The sequence below is a fragment of the Antrostomus carolinensis genome, unplaced genomic scaffold (genome assembly GCF_000700745.2).
Source record: "Antrostomus carolinensis isolate BGI_N321 unplaced genomic scaffold, ASM70074v2 scaffold558, whole genome shotgun sequence".
NCBI classification, from domain to species: domain Eukaryota; kingdom Metazoa; phylum Chordata; class Aves; order Caprimulgiformes; family Caprimulgidae; genus Antrostomus; species Antrostomus carolinensis.
Window position 1 is genome coordinate 28,755 of NW_010332226.1, and position 17,710 is coordinate 46,464.

The following is a 17,710-nucleotide window of genomic DNA, read 5'->3' on the forward strand; positions in this document are numbered from 1 at the left end:
GATTGAAGCCTGTTTTGAATTAACAGATGGGTCACAGAGCAACATTGCTCCTCTGGAAATTGGTAGAAAGGATTAATTTTTCTATATTCAGTTATGCTGACTAATCCTTTTGCCTGACTTCTGAATTTATGTGCTATACAGGCTGACATTAACCTGGGTTATGCTGTTTCTTAAAGACCTTATAAGAGGCCGCAGAACTCCACAGACCTTTATATACTCTTTGTCCCTACATTACCTCAGTGATAAATACCATATTCTCTACATTTGCTATGGCTCTTTTCTTTCCATCCCCTAAATGCACTTTCATTATGCTGTTCTGATTCCTTAACTATTTATTGAGCCAAAAATAGCATAATGGGCTTAGGTACTCTTTCATTATAAAGAACAATGCATCAGGTAAAGAGAACTCTAGGACAGTGCTCTTTATGAACCATATTTAAAAACAAGCATTATATGTGAAATCTTTAGCTTTTAAAAGTTAATAGCTTTTCTTTACTTGTCAATCCTGAGCTCTAGCAACCCACAAAACTAGGTTCCTCTGAAATCTGAATTTCTTTCTCAAGTACATTCATCATACTACTGGAAACTTTCAAGATTTCAAGACTGCCATAGTCTAAAGCCAAATTAAATAAAATATCCAGGTGTGCAAATCCAAGATTTAATCATGAGCTTATTCAGACACTTGAATATGTGTCATACCTTTATACAAATAAATATTTAAATTTTCACATCAAATAAATCAAAAAGGTTATAGGCACCAGTCACAAAATAAAGCTTGAGAAAATGAACTGCTTTGATTAGCCCTTGTATGCTGGAAACAAATTCAGAAACTGTTCTATTTTCAGCAATTCTTTGAGCCAATAACTGCTATTGAAGTTCACCTTTTACCTATTCAGTGTTTGTTTCTAAGTCAATGAAATCCGGACAAAATGCATCATAATTTTAAAAGTGAACTTGTTTAATATATGTTTTTCCAATAAGTTTAACTAAAAATTTCTTAATTTCTTAAAAATGTAGTGACTGGTTGTGGTTTTGTAACTATGTAAAACATAGTATTTTAGTTTCACACAGAATGTCATAAACTGCAGAAACAGTATGCATTTCTGCATGTTAGAGATTTCCTCAAGCTAGTATACTTAGGAAATTGCTTCTTAAATTCTCCATAATTGTATCTATGCATCAAGAAATGGTTTCCCCCTTTTCACAGCACAGAACAATAGAGTTCTAACTATGAGATAACCTTTGCAGAGGAAAGATTATTGAGCCTGGTTTCAAACACGGTTGTGAAGACTCCAAGTTCAATAATATTTATTGGACTTTAATACTAAGTAAGCCACACTACCAATGATACAGGTACATCTTGCATTCCTTGTAAAACCCTAATTCAGCCATATGTCGAAATTTGTGGACATGATGTTCATTTTCTTGCCAGAGGAGTTTTAATTCAGATGTGTGTCTGATGTCTGGTGGACCAGACACCCATTGAAATGCTTGGGTGCAACTTAGACCACAGCGGGGGTGAAGGTGGGTCTGAAGGTGGGAATGAGCAGTCAAGGGCAGAATCAAAGATAACATGACCTCTTTCAACAGCAGTGTTGGGAGAAACCCTTTAACTGCTTCTGGGGCTAACATGTGAAGTTTGTCTGTTAGCAGGAGAACTTCCAGTCTTTCTTAACTCTGTGGTATAGGAAGGCAGTGTTGTAAGTGTAAAGTGAAGGTGTAAGTATAATGCATAAAGAGAAATACAGAATTTTTTCCATCTACTTTACTTTTTAAATTGAGAAGTAAACTAGTTGGTATACATAGATATTATGGGTTTAGAGCAAGCAATTAAAAAAACCAAAACCAGATAGAATAAATAAAATAACACCTAGGAAATATACTACATACATCGACAATCAGGAAGTCCAGCCAGCACCAGGCATTAGTAAAGTATGTTTGATAGCCATAGGCCACCCACTTCAGCAGCATTTCCAGAATGAAAATGTAAGTGAAGACCTTGTCAGCATATTCCAGCATGGTCTTGATAGTTTTACGCTGTTCAATATATATGTCTTCAAAAGCCTGTGAGTAAAAACATTCAAACATATTTGTTATTCACTTTTGTTGCTGCACATACTTCAGGTTGTAACAAAACAACAACAAAAAAGCAACAAAAAAGGAAACAATATTTCTTCAAGAAAAGTCATGGGAATGTCGCTTTCATCTAATGTTTCTGCTAACTCAGTATATACCCGTTTTTCTCTTATAGAACTATATTTTCTGGCTCACATGAGGGAGAAGCAGATAGTACACAGCAATCATCCAATTGGTCAGAGATTTTTGTTTGTTCATTTATTGCCGATTGTCAATTATTCTTCTCAGATAATTTTCAGTACTCACAAATAGCATTGATTCTGCAGAGTGCTGTGCTTGCACTGAATTCTACTAAGATCATTTGGTTTGTATACAGGTCCATCCATTTTCAAAATCCAGGGCCATAGCTGTAAAATTTTCAGGGCAATGACAATATAATTGACCTTTTGTTTTTAAGTCCTGTTGTTTTTTGAAAATTTTAAGTAATAAATCATAAAACAAGGTCTTAATTTCTTAAAAAAAAATAAATATCTAAATTAAATACCTGCTTTACTGTATGATTCACATTTTATGAGATACATAAAATTTCTGAGATCCTTGCAATGTTATTTACACTTTTTGTGTTTTCATTTTTAGACATTTGAAAAAACTTCTAGCTTCAGAAATTATTCCTATCCTACAAGAAATTTTCCCTTTAATTGCTTTTAAATTTTAATTATGCTATTATTTCTTATGGAGAATAATTGATTTTATTGGATTGAAATAACTGGAATGACCTGCTAGCTTGCAAATATTTGGATATTCATTGATATTAAAACTCATTTTTACTCAGCCTGCTTTTCACAGAAACACAGAATGGTAGGGGTTAGAAGGGACCTCTGAAGATGATCTAGTCCAACTCTGCTGCTAGAGCAGGATCACATAGAGTAGATTACACAGGAACACATCCAGGCTGGTTTTGAATGTCTCCAGAGACAGACTCCACAGCCTCTCTGAGAAGCCTGTTCCAGTGCTCTGATGCCCTCACCATAAAGAATTATTTCCTTATGTTTAGGTTGAACCTCCTGTTTTCCACTTCAGGTCAATATGTATCCAGGCTCACCTTTATTTAACAGTTCATCTCCACTTTCTTTATTCTTTGTCACTATTTGCATTTGTGAAATAACATGTTATTGGTATGTTTTGTTTCTTTTATTGTTGTAGATTTATATTATGGTTGGCTTTTTATTCTGCCCCCACATACTTGTAAAAGCAAATTCATGTTTTTACAGAAATCCCTTTAATCTATATCAGTATGAGTCAGTAGAAGCTGAATTGGAAGCATAAATAATAAATTCTTATTCTTAGAAGGGAATAATTACAAACATACACTCTTAATCTTTCTTGCTGTTCTAGCACATAACATTTGTAAGACTGTATAAGCCAACTCTGGCTCTTGCAAGTTATGAGCTGTTTATGCCATTACAGTTACTTCCAAACTCTTCTTTTTTTCAGCATTGACAGTACTTTTCCCTGAGTTATATCACCAGTAAAACTAGAGAGCAAACTCAAATAACAAAGTTAAATATGTTCTTTTCTTTGCCTGTTGTCCCTCTCCTGCTTCATGTGTATCACTATCACTTTCAGCAAAGGACTTAAGCTCTCTCTAATCAATTATGTCTGTTCTTTTTTTTTTGTTGTTGTTGTTGTTGACTGAAATATAGTCGTGTCATTTGAAGACATGGAATTGTATGTTCTTTCTGTCAGAGAAAACTAAGTCAAAACAATGTTTGAAGAGTCAACTTTTAAGAAGTTTTCTGACAACATTGTGATGTTTTACTTACCAGAGCTCCACTACTGAGGAGAATCATGAAGACAATGAAAGTCTCAAACCAGTTGTGTTCGACAATCCTGAAGCAGGTTTTTCTAAGGTTCCACCACTGCTTTCCTCTCCCTTCTTCTATACTTACTTGACAGCACTTGAACCGTTGTACACAGCCTTTATAATGGTGTATGTATTAGGAGGGGCGTGGGGGAAGGAGAGAAGATATTTTGATGAAATGCATTAATTTTGGTTATGCATTCTGTTAATCATACAATGCTACCTTTCCAGAAGCTGTGCCAATAGATTTTTCACTTTATTTGTCTCCACAGCAAAAACATTCAACACTGAGACAACTGGAATTTACAATTAAATGAACAAGTGAGAAGAAAATATTTATATTTTAGCGAGTACTAAGTACTCAATGCAGTGCACAAAAAAAAAAGAGGGAAGTCTGTGAAACATGAAGCCAAATTTCAAAACACAAAGTATGAGTAAAAATATACAAACTCACCAAAATGTAGAGTATATTTATATAGCAAGATATGGGTGTTATTAAATTGTACTTTCTTTTGTTTGAGATACTAAATTCAGACAATGTTGCATTTATTGTATGAAAAAATTCTAAAATTCCTATATGAGTTTTAGTACCACCTAACTTCTCTAACTTGTGCTCTTAATTTATTTAACCTCTTATAGTATAATTGTGGTATCAGTATCTATATGCTAAATTATGGTCTAAAGGTATTACCACTAATAATCATAGCTTAAATATTAACAAATGAGTAATTCAATACATAAATATTAATACTTAGTTTAAATAGATAATAATACCATATTTAATGAATAAATATTATTTGTATTTTTTGTGCCAAATACCTTCTGTGAAGCAGGCCTCTGGTTCCTGGGATTCTTCAGGTTCAGCTTCTGGTTGCTCTTCTGCAGGAAGTCCAATATCAACTGTGCTACCTTCGGATGAACTAGACAAGTTTAACTTCTGTAAAGGAAAAAAAAAAAGCATTGCAAATCCACAGTAAATATTTTTAAAAAATGTTTTAAACATTTGTTTAATGTTCAGAGTAAGTAAATAATTCTGCCATGATTTTTGAATGTTCGAGTATTCAACATAAGTAAATTGCTGATAAACTCATGAAATCTGTACAATCTGCAGTTTTCCTTCAGCATTGTATGGATCCATTAAATAGAACATGTACCAGTGACAGATAAGGCTTTAAACAAAATTATATTTTAAACTGAAAAATATAAATGATGATGCTAAGCCTGCAAAGATTTATGACCACAACTAGCCATAAGTGGCAAAGATCTCTTGACCTACGTAGAAATAATGAAGCCTAAATATATACACAGGAATCTGTAGTATCTTCTGAAAAGTAGGTAATAGTAGAACTATATAAGTGAGGTGTAAGCTCAGAGGAGTGAGGAGAAAAAAGCACTGATCAGCAGAGAAGGCTCTACTTTAGAGGTCAGCAAGTTGCGATCAAAATTGCTGAAAGTCTAGCTCAGAGTGAAGTAGAAGCTACGTACAATAAAGCTGAGGTAGATTAAAGATGGCCTGTAAACAAACAGATTGTATTTTATAACCTAATCAAATTTTCAATAACATGATGAGCATAAAGAGAGTGAAGTGGAAGGTGGAAACAAAATTTTAAAAAACTGGATGCACTTAAGCTAATCTTCATCCTAAAAAGTCTAAAAGTATTGTAACACATAGCTTGGGCCTGGTTGCAATCTAGCTGGTTGGTATTGTGGCTAAAGACTGGGTAAAAATTGTGAAGGAAACATATTTAAGGATTTAAGGATGTAGAGGTAAACAAAATAATGGAATAAATGCAATATAGGTTCATCAATGCTAGGATGCAGCAGGCTTTTTGATAGAGAACAAAAAATCCCCAAGCCCTAAAAACAAAACTCTTACTAAAGCAGTAGCCAGTCTGTTTTTCATTAACAGTTGAGTTGCATAGTGCTTAATAAAATTTGTAATATTCTAAGTAGACAGCTTTTAGTTAATTTCATCTTGTGGTAACCATAGGGACTGGAAGAACAATTTTTCACCTTTATCAGGAAAATGAGTTGATGTATCCAGTTTCTGGCTCTGTCATTATTTGTAATAAGAACCAATTTATAGAGGGTTTTTTCCAAATTATATTACAGAGTTTCCTCTCTGATATTTTTACAAAAATATTGTATACTTTTAGTAATCCAATTTTCACAGATCATCCTTTGCAGTGTGATTTACCACTTTTCAAAATAATTATGGAAATACTTTTCAAAACTTTCCCAAACCTTTTTCATTTTTTGAAAAAAACCTTTTCATTTTATTTCTCTGTTGTTTTCTTCTAAGAAGCAGATTTTCTGTAATATTATTGTCAGCCACTTCTTGCACACTAAAATTAAGCTCTTTGAAATTAACAGTGTAATTTATAATTTTAAGATTATTAACTAACAAACCAACCAACCAACCAACCAGACTCCCCACAGAAACCCCTCACTTTTAGAGCTGATTGAACCCTCCTTTATACACTCATTTCTGCCCCTGTACAAAGAACTGTTGAAATAACAAATTATTAAGAACTGAATACACTGTCTTATTCTGAAAAAAATAAAAATACTCAAAAGATCAAAGAGAAATGCACAAAATATCTAAATACCTCTTTGCTTTCTTCCAGGTCTGATTCACTACTAAATTCCTCTGTGTTCAGATTTTCAAAGTCAGATTCACCCACAGCAATGGGCACTGTCACAGTGAGGCTTGGGTTGTTTATGAATGACATGTAATCACTTTCATCAATTATGTATTTTTCCACACTGCTGCCTGTACCTATGCCACTAGTTGTTCCATTTGCATCTTTAATATAGTCATGGTCTTTGCTTAGTTCCACAGTTGTATGGTTAGAAATACAGCTATTTTTGTTGTTCAAATCTTCAAGTGGTTTGATTTCATCTAAAGCTTTTTGTTTTTTAACAAAAGCTTTTTGGATGAATTCACGTGCTTTTCTTTTCACATAATCTATTCCCTTCTGCATTCTTGCTACAGCAATTTGCAGATTATTCATTTCATTGTCATCATCTGTCACGGCAAGGTTGTCTGCACTAAATGAGCTCAAGAGCAAAGCCAAAAATAGGTTCAGTACCTGCAGAAGATAAAAAAAAGGATGTTCTAGACTTTATCTGAACAAAGAAAATTTATTTTATTAAAAATTATCATATTAGTGAAATCAAAGACTGAAAGTGAAATCGAAGACTGAAATTGCAATAGTTCACTATAAGTAAAGAAAAGCACCCTCAAAACTTTTTCTCTTCACCATAAAAAACTGAGCTTTTAAAAATTTTGCTTGGGTCCTGTTCACTATTCAAAAATATTCCTACAACTGACTAATATCTGCAAATCTGTCTTTAAAACCCCACAGTATATAAATATTTTGGTGACCAAATCTTATCAGCCAAAAATTGAGATAACAGATTTGCTATTCAGCATCATTAAAAAGTTTAAATTTTCCCATCACATAGGAGAAAGTAGATTATTTAGTTGACTAATCACATGGGATAAATAATAAAAAAAATCCACAGTGAATGGTTTATAAAGAGCCCATAAACTAAAATTATTTGAAGCACAAAATATTTACAAAGAGCCAAAAGACAAATTAAGATTGTGACTAAGTGCTCACTAACATTCTTAGGATTCTGATATTGCAGAATACTTTGTTCTCAATCCAAAAAGCTCTTAAGCTTAACTTTAAGCATTGCTTCAAACCACCTGTTTAAGTGCTTTGTTGAAGCAGAGCCAGAGCACAGGATTGAGCACACACTATTACCAAATAATTATTTGCTAATTCTTTGATTACATACCACTAGGTTTCCAATCACCATGACCATCATGAAGACAGTAAGGCACATGGCTTGGCCAGCAACCTCCATGCAGTCCCACATCGTTTCTATCCATTCTCCACACAGCACTCGAAATACGATCAAGAAAGAGTGGAAAAAATCATGCATGTGCCAGCGTGGAAGTTCACAGTTCTTAGAGATCTTGCAGACACATTCCTTGTAGCTTTTCCCAAATAGCTGCATCCCAACCACAGCAAAAATGAACACAATGATGGCCAGCACCAGGGTCAGATTCCCCAGAGCCCCCACTGAGTTGCCAATAATTTTTATCAGCATATTTAGAGTTGGCCAAGATTTTGCCAATTTGAAAACTCGTAACTGGAAGAAAAGAAAAATGTTGTTAGGACAACCAGCAAGAAAGACACAATGATATTTTAAAATTAATTTGTGGAAGGCTATTACTGCAAAATATGTCTTGAATATGACTGTTCAGAGGGTATCCTGTTCTCTAAAAGCATGAAGATGCAAGGCAACTAAATTTGTGAAGTTAGAGCTTGATATCATCAAAGCATAGTTTTTACTGAAGGCTAAAGAAGCTACCAGTCATATTAGATGGAATTTAAAATCTAGTGTTCACCTGTTAAAATCATCTGGACTGCTTTTCTACAGGTATTTGTAGAGCAGACCTATTCCTGTGATGCCAATCAGAGCACAATACATCTAATGAGTTTATTTGTTTCTGCATAGCAGACTGTATAAAGTGCGAATATACAACAAATACATTGCAAATAGGCCCAGGGCACCCACTGCTATTTGTCTGGACCTCTATAAATTTCCATTGAAGATACCACAACTAATAAGGATTTGTACTAATGAAAGAGACATCAGGATCAAGTGTAGGGAGCGTGGCAACGTGTATTGGCATACCCTGAAAGAACTGTGGGAACTGAAAGGATACATGTCTGGAGAACTGAAGCACCTGCATCAACAAGGTCTGAGAAAGGAACCTTGAAATGTATCCAAAAGATGTACCCTGGCAAGCAAACAGGAGGGGATGCACACAAAGTCCATCACCCAATTAGGGGCATGTGAACTGCTCGTGCTGCAAGTGAATAGCCAATAATATGTTAACGGGTGTGGGTGATTTCATTAGTTTTGGTGTATAAATATAACTGTATTAGAACAAATAAATGGCTTCTTGCTTGATCATATTGGTTGTGTAGCAGAGTCCATGATTGAGTTCCCGCAATCAAGCAAATTTTAAAGGCAAAATATATATTATTTTAGTGAAGCTCCATTGAAAAATCAGTGCAATTGATGTATATTTACCAATCTGAATGATCGAAGAACTGAGAGTCCCTCTACATCTGCAAGACCAAGCTCAACCAAGCTAAGGGTTACAATAAAACCATCAAATATATTCCAGCCTTCTTGGAAATAATAGTAAGGATCCATTGCAATTATCTTGAGAAACATTTCTGCTGTGAAGATTCCAGTGAAGACCTGAATTCAAAATGCAGTTTGTTATTTCATTGGAAAATATAATATTACAGATTTAGCAGTTGTCTAGGTTTTTAATTCAAGCTACATATCTGCAATGTCTTATCCAAAACTGATACTTAAAAATAGTTCATTGTACTGTAGTGATTTATTATGCCCACCTTCCCTTAGCAAGTGCCATAGAAACCAAGTAATTTTTTCAATTAATTAAATTTTATACTAAACGAATTAAAAAAATTCTGGTTTGTAACATTTATAATCCAATTTCAACTTTATCAGGATATGGTCTTTCTCATATACTGTACAAACAATATCCCAAATTTGATTTTCATAACAAAACAGAGAGTGCTTTCCAAGAAATTACATGGTATAACATCTTTCTTGGTATACTAATTACATTATATAGCATCATGAATGTGGTCGAATCTAAGACTCCAGAGGGGTTGCTCCTTTGCTAGCATAGCCTGCCATAATGCCATTCAGTTCTACAGAGATAAGATTGTACCAGATGGCGATCAACTGAGGTACAATAATTTGCTGAAGCTGAGGAACTTCTACCTCAGTGTTGCCAGTAAGTTCAGTGAAGTTGATTGGCTCAATCACTTTAATGTCAAGAGCGAAAGAGCATTTAAGAATGCATTTTAAACATGATATTGCTGGTAATGGTTTCTCATCATGGGATGCTATGCTGAATGACGTAGGAATCATATTTAGAAGCCACCAAGGCAGTGACCCTGAGTAGCTTGGAGAGAAGTCTTAGAAGAATTTCAAGTAGGATAGGAATGTACTAAAGATAGTGTTAAAGGCTGCCTGAGCCTTGGTCTGAAATGCTTTATTTTTTGGTTTTGATAACCCACAAGGTGAAAACAAAATGGGACAGCTAAAGAGAATAATCTAACTGAGATAATCAGGAGATGGATAAGAAGAGTTGGACTTGCTCTGCCTAGGAACACCAATGCTCAGGATAGATTTTATTATAGTCTTTAAATACATTCTAATTATAAACACCATAGAGGAAAAGGTTACTATTTTTTAAGCTACAGGATTGGAACCACTGAGGAAGAGGTAGCAATAAATAAATACTGTGTGAAATGCTGACTTAGGTTCCTAATGATCAGGGTGGTGAGGTTCTCAAGGAGCTTTAAAGTTGAACTGCTGGAGCAGGTGAACCCTGAGAGTCTTCATATTGCAGATGGGGTTTATTTCAGGGAGCCTAAGACTGGAAGAGTATGGTGCTTATAGGCAGGTTCTCTCATGCTCCCTTTGTAGTCAGCTGTACACCAAGATTTATATGGCATTTTCTTTGTTGGAAAACAAGTCCATAAAATGCTACAATACAAGATTTTACATTTTACTAGAAACTCAGATTTAGAGTTTCCCTTATTTTAAGTATATGAAAACTAGCTATGCATTTATCTATTAATTCTCCCTTCTAAACCCTGTAGTTGTTTACATGATAGTTTTTCCACATTAAAAAACAAAGATTATAAAAAGTCCCATTATAAGTAACCAATTCTTAAAATAAGAGACAAAGTAGGACTGCAGCTGCAGCTTCTTCTATGTGACCAAAATTGCCGGTTCAAAAGCATCAGAGCTACAAAAAATTAACTCCTGAATTCATAGGATAATATAATTATAGAATCATAGAATGGTTTGGGTTGGAAGGGACCTTAAAGATAATCTAGTTCCAACCCCCCTGCCATCAGCAAGGACACTTTCCACTAGATCAGGTTGCTCAAAGCCTCATCCAACCTGGCCTTAAACACTTCCAGGGAGGTGGCATCCACAACTTCCTTGGGCAACCTGTTCCAGTGTCTGACCACCCTCACAGTGAAGAATTTCTTCCTAATATCTAATCTACACCTACCCTCTTTTAGCTTAGAGCCATCTCCCCTTGTTCTGTCATTAACTGCCCTTATGAAAAGTCCCTCCCCAGCTTTCTTGTAGGCCCCTTCAGGTATTGGAAGGCCGCTATAAGATCTCCCTGGAGCCTTCTCTTCTCCAGGCTGAACAGCCCCATCTCTCTCAGCCTGTCCTCACAGGAGAGGTGCTCCAGCCCTCAGATCATCCTGGTGGCCCTCCTCTGGACTTGTTCTAACTGGTCCATGTCTTTCTTGTGTTCTTTAATAATATATCTTTTTGAAGTAGAAGGGAGAAAATATAGCTGACAACATGAGGAAAAGTTATCTTGCTAATTATCTAATGATAAAAAATTATAAAAACTGTAAGAGGAAAAAGTACTGCAGGATATTTTTCATAGTTTGACATAATGCATATAAAGACAATAATCCACATAGCCACATAAAAAGTCTTTTACAGAAGAAAATTCTGGAAATGCTTTTAAATGGCTCTTTTAACTATTGTAAACCTGTGCTCAGGAAACAGAACAATTAAAAACACATTCATAATTTAAAGATTTATATTATATTGATTGAAAAGTAACACTATCATTTATTTGCATAGTGTCTTTTTCATTGAAGCAATGCATTTCCTGATTTAGTAATTAGACAAATCAACTTCTGTTCAAGACAGATGTTACTTAATGTAGCATTGGTGCCATTTTTAAAATTTTTAATTTGGCCTAGCAGAACACCACAATATACTGATTTTACTGTATCCTAAGTTACATGAGCCAGGGTTGACAGTGAAATTTCCAAAAATGTTCTGACAAAGTCATATCTGTAGGCCAATAAATGTCCAATAAATCTACTTTCTAAAGCATAAAAAAACCCCAAACCCACAAACTTTTAAAACTCCTTCTTTCAGTTATTTCAAACATACTTTCTTCCAAATCATGGACATAAAAACCCAATAGACTTACCAGATTTCCTACTGAAAGTACATGATTGAATTCTTCTGTCATTGGATAGTGTTCCATAGCCATAAAGAGTGTATTTAAAACAATGCAAATTGTAATAGCCAGGTCAACAAATGGGTCCATTACCACTAAGTTAACGATATGTTTTACTTTTAACCAATGCGGACTGCAATCCCAGATCAAGAAAATATTTGCAAATTTATACCAACATGGTGGGCATTTCTGTCTTGACTCTTCGAGTTCTGTGGGAGAAGAAAGTTCACACAGGTAACTATGCGATTGCTCTAACATTCCATAATCCTATATGAATTGTACCAGTTAAGTTGTCAATCTGAACTGGTACTAATGAACCTCCTATAAGCATGCTCTTTATACTCTTTTACATGGCTTTTCAAGGAAGTCTTTAAAAATTGCTGTCAAATGTGTTTATTTTGTTCAAAGCTTATCTATCAAGCACAATTTATTTGTATTCCGATTACTATTACAATCAGTATCATTTTATGCATCAATTTGTTATTATGTATTTTATTGTTCCTTCCTTCCACTTCAGTTTCTGTTCCTCCCACTTACTGTTCTATTATGTAAATATTTTTATTTTTAAATTTGTGGAATTTAGGCAAAAATTTTCAGTATAATTTTCATTCCTAGTTCAAGAAAAAAAACATTTTTATCATCTAAAATAGCACTTTAAAGAGTAACTGAATAAATATAACTCCTAAAAATATGTATATATTGTCACAATGATTGCATATATTTGAAAAATGTTCAGTGGCCTTCGTGTGTCAAATAATACATTTTTAATTAATATGCATAAGCATCCACTCATTTATGACGAAAGGTCACTGTAGTCCTGATGACCACATGAGATAGATGGTGGCAAAACAATGAGATAGAAATGCTTACTTATGTAATAAGCTTAATGAATAAAGAGCTTTGAGTTTACTGATAAATATGTGTTGGTTTGTAGGACAGTATCTGTTAATTAAGCTACTTTAAATCATTTTTTAATTTTCAACTCAAATTTTCAGAAGTCCATTGAAAAACAGGTATTAAATAGTAAGCTATGTGTAGCACACACCTTCCACAGTGTTTGTGAGGATGCTAGCAATACTCATGGCTCTTTCTCTTAAAGCTGGATCTTCCAGGAAGTCCATAGAAACATGTAAAGAGCCTGATATTCTCTTCCTCATTTCTGTTTCTGTAGTGGTACCCTATACAGACAACAATAACAGGTGAGACCATGTTGAAATAATAAGCAAATACTATATAGAACCCTGTAATTAATGTCTTAGCTTGGAAACGTGCTTCGTGCACTTCAATTTTTATCATGTCAGACTTTTATTACATTTTAGTATATTTCAAATAATTTTTAAAAGATATGAGGCAATAGTTATCAATTTGTTAGACTGAGAGTTTACTTAACTTTTGCATTTCTTTCCTTCAAGCTATGAAAAATGATTTAAACAAAAAGAAAAGGATTGAGTTCAAAATATTGTATAAAACTTTTGCAAACTGTAATTTTTTTCCTTGCTCCTCCTGACAGAATAGTCTGAGTTGTGTAACATAATAGTGTATTCCCCTAGGCAAAATGTAGCAAGTAAGAAAAGTCTGACTTCCTCATGCTTCCTCATGCTAGTATTTTTTTAGCAATGTGGGTAGACAACTTTGAACTAAGCAAGGAATTTTTTTGAGACAACTTCTCTTACCTTGTATGTGGTTTGAATGGCAGCAATATGTGCTGCACATATGTTCACATAGACATTTGTATTTTTGGAAGTATATACTGAAATGTGATCTTCCAATGAACTATTTTTTATCTACACTACAGAACTCCACCAGCAACAGATGGAAAATATATAGGAATGAGAAATAGATGATAATAAAGAATTGACATCTTCCTTACATTTTTAATGGGATTGATAAGGAAGAATGTTATCAAAATTAACTAATAATGCTAATTTTGATAAAGTAGTAATGGCAGTATCATATTGATTGCAGTTACATGAAAACATTTTTGTGTTCCATTTTCAATTTTATAGTAATTATGATTTTGCAGAGCATAGCCAGATGGACCTTTAGATCAGGAAAAGTAAAGTATAGCACAGTAATACTGTGAAGCATGTTTCTTTTATGAATGTGAAAGTTAATATTTTATTAATTGGAAAGTGCAAATTGCATTTGTTAGTTTTGAGAATATTTGTAAGTAAATGCTTAGGTTGCAAACCTATCTTAGCTGTTTTATTTATTAAAGATTTTACAAGATGCAGGAGCATTCACAGCTTGACCAACCAGGAAGCATTGCCAAGGGTTCCATTCTGTAGAAAACACTGGCTGGTGCAGTATGAAAAGGCCACGATGCCTAAGCTATTTAAAACTTTCTTACATTGTCATCAGTAGCTGGTTTATCTATTATCACCTCTGGCAGAAGCTGTCCAACAGGCGATGTAGGAACAGATGGTCCACCAACCAGGGAAACCACCCCATTGCAATCCACAGTGCTGTGCATCTTCCCATTCACTGGAAACACTGCCAGCATCCTGGATGACCTACTGGCCTGACTAATGTTACTGTTGCGCCGTTCACCGTGTCTGCGCGGCACAAAGAGAGAATCTCTTCTGCTATCATTGTCTTCAAAAGTGCTGTGCTCATCATCAGCAAAGTCATTTTCTGATCCTACATCCTTTGCTCTACCTCTGAAGCTGAAAAGACTCGTTCTGCTGTTGCGCCTTGGGGAAAACAGGGAGCCACGAATGCTCAGCAAAGACTGTAAGCAAACAAAATTTGTGATCGTTAGCTGAAACCTTCAAACTCAGCATTGTTATTAGGATAGCATAGGGGTTGTTTTTTCCCTATATGGGAGTAACCATTCTTCCCAGAAGCTAAATGCTGCTGTGAAATTTTTAGATGTGTTTCATTATATTTATATTGCAGATAGAAATATCACCATTCATTAATTCTTAAGACAGAACCAATATTAAACACTTCTTTCTCCTAATGTCAGTTAGAGCTGCTGAGCAGAGTAGTTGCGCAATAACCGTCAAGCAAAAAAGGGGGTCTATGCATGTGCATTCCTTCATGTATGCAGCATCCCGCACACATTGAACCAACCTCCAAACATCATTGAAGCAGGAGGAAAACACGAGGCTATCATAATGGAAAAATGGCAATTTAATAAGTCTAGATGATATATAATCACTCTAAAAAACCCCTACGGAATCAACCAGAGAATATTTTAATATGTTTTTAAGCAATCCTATTACAAGAATAGAGGTGTGAGGTAACATTTAATGAAAATCTCAGTGTTTCATTTCTTTAGGCAGTAGGGTCATATTACAGTACCAGGAAGACTAAACTAGTTTTGTAACAGCCTATGTATGCTTCTACTAAAAATAAATATATGCAATACCTGATGTGGAGAAGAATACTTCTTTTCATATGTCAATCTATTGCCTTCAATAGATAATCGGAAACCTTTCCTTCTGATGCTGTCCTCTGATTCAGACTTGTGAAATTCATCTTCATCTTTTTCCTCTCCTCCAGACTGCTCTTTCTGTTTTCTTTTTTTCCTTCTATTTCTCCTCTCTTTTGCACTTTTTGAGCTCAGTTTTGATGCCTCTGAGGAACTTCCTGAGAGCACACCTGCTTCTCCTGCAGCACTGGGCTCCCTGGATTCTGCGGATGCTGTTACTGCTGCTGCTGCCACTGCTGCTGCCTGCCATGTTGCAGAATGAATTTGTGTCACTGAGCAAACCTTGACATCATGCTTTTTAAAAATTTACTTATATAGAATTTCTAGTTCAACCACCCTGGATCTTAACACCTTCCATAGGATATCCTCTCCCTATTTTTTTCCTACTTTTTATTACTCATTTGACTCAAGATATGTGTTGGTCATAATCTTCTTCCATCTTTCATGAGTAGTTTTAAATGCAGAAGTCTAACAGACTGTATTGATGACACTAGACTAAGAAAAACATAATGAATAATGTACACCTAGTTTTGAATATTCCTTGTTGATTATGGCTGGATCATTCAAAGTGAAATGTCTTTAGTTCAGAACTGACAATCTCTGAGCTAGCTCTGTTGTTGAAAGCTCAGCAGGGTGTTTATAACTCCAAATTCAGAAATCAGAGGGTGAATAACTCTAGTAAAATTGCTTCCATACACTTCTGCATTATTACACCATAAATTATACCTGAGCTGCTTCTTGTTGCTTCTTCAGCTGTTCCAGCATCTGTTGAAATTCTGCCTCTTTCTGTTCTGCTTCTTCCATGGTTGCTTGATTCTGTTCTTCGTAGGCCATGGCGACCACAGCCAGGATCAAGTTGATCAGGTAGAAAGAACCCAGAAAAATCACCAGAACAAAAAATATCATGTATGTCTTCCCAGCAGCACGCAGTGTCTGCAAATAAGGACATATTTATAAGCAAGAATAGGTTAATAAAAGTTCTAATGTTCATATTGTTAAAATTAAAATAACAAAAAAGTTATTTGTGGCCTCTTGCATTATTGGTACAAGCATATTTAGTCTATTTTGCATTAAAAAATTCTCACCAATTGATATAGGTTTTCCCAGAAGTCTTGAGTCATCAAGCGAAATAGTGATAAGAAAGCCCAGCTGAAGGTGTCAAAACTTGTGTAGCCATAATTGGGGTTTCTACCAGCTTTCACACATGTATATCCTTCTGGGCACTGCCTATAAAGACAAACTGAGTGTTACTTTATATAGTTATTTCAATAATATCACCTGGAATGTCCAGGAGAAGACTAGGACTAAACAGTGGATTTTTCTTTACTTAATCAGAACAGAAATAAAAGCAGTTAATAGAAATATTTTAAAGGACACTAGAAAAATTAATCAGGAAAGGCACATAAAAATTAGTGTAAAAAGTTTAATTTAAACTACTAAAACTTAATATTCCAAATAATTTATTTAATTATTAATGTTACAATATTAATGCCAATGTCAGTGCTTTCTACTGTCTGAGCCTGTTAATACTCATGTGCAGTTGGAAGTGCAAAATAATGTGTTTTCCAGCTGCTATGTCTGTCACTTCTCATCCAGGAGCTACACTAATCAGCTTCAAATTACTGATTCATTCATGCAGACTACGCTCATCTAACCAATCCACGGAATTCTGACCAGGAACCCAAATCCTCAGCCCAGTGTAAAATCCTAGTATTTCTTACATGAAAGAAAGTGGCCACTCAAAATATATCCCCCTTCCAATTGCATATCTGAAGAACATGGATCTAATTTGGATAGGGTGCAATAACATGACAACATTTGGTCTTACCCAGCATCAGAACTATTTCCGCAAAGCAGAGCATCGTTTTGCCCTTCCAGAAAATAAAAATGACCTGTTTAGAAAAGAATTTTTTAAAAATTATAACATTCTGAATATGACAGCTTTCTTACAGCTCTATGAAATAAAGTCCTGCTCTGAAAGTGTTAAGGTGATTTAAGATGCAATTTTAAACAAGTAGTATTTTTTTTTTCAGCAAGACCATCATTTTCAAGTAAATTACAATATGAATTGCAGTAAGTGCCATCACTCACAGCACTTACTGTTAAATGCCAAAATGTACTAAAAATCTTGTCAAATGCTGCTGGATGAAATGTACAATTCTTCCTTCAGTCTGATTACTGAAATAAATCACATTTTGTG

General features: G+C 34.7%; 1 protein-coding gene across 13 annotated transcripts in view; it reads right to left on the bottom strand.

Annotated features, from left to right (window-relative positions):
- The window catches only part of LOC104529198 (sodium channel protein type 1 subunit alpha), a 64,353-nt gene that overhangs the window by 26,337 nt on the left and 20,306 nt on the right, over positions 1-17,710 (bottom strand). For 7 of the 13 annotated variants that reach the window (XM_029086333.1, XM_010173420.2, XM_010173419.2 and 4 more), the window contains exons 7-19: positions 17,339-17,402; positions 16,596-16,737; positions 16,237-16,443; positions 15,448-15,753; positions 14,458-14,805; positions 13,120-13,252; positions 12,045-12,283; positions 9,053-9,226; positions 7,745-8,101; positions 6,547-7,029; positions 4,757-4,874; positions 3,900-4,054; positions 1,891-2,064 (exon numbers count right to left, since the gene is read on the bottom strand). In XM_029086333.1, coding sequence (XP_028942166.1) covers positions 1,891-2,064; positions 3,900-4,054; positions 4,757-4,874; positions 6,547-7,029; positions 7,745-8,101; positions 9,053-9,226; positions 12,045-12,283; positions 13,120-13,252; positions 14,458-14,805; positions 15,448-15,753; positions 16,237-16,443; positions 16,596-16,737; positions 17,339-17,402 — 2,900 coding nt within the window. Of the gene's footprint in view, positions 1-1,890; positions 2,065-3,899; positions 4,055-4,756; positions 4,875-6,546; positions 7,030-7,744; positions 8,102-9,052; positions 9,227-12,044; positions 12,284-13,119; positions 13,253-14,424; positions 14,806-15,447; positions 15,754-16,236; positions 16,444-16,595; positions 16,738-17,338; positions 17,403-17,710 lie in introns of all 13 variants that reach the window. The other 6 variants (XM_010173417.2, XM_010173416.2, XM_029086332.1 and 3 more) reach the window with 3 other exon arrangements.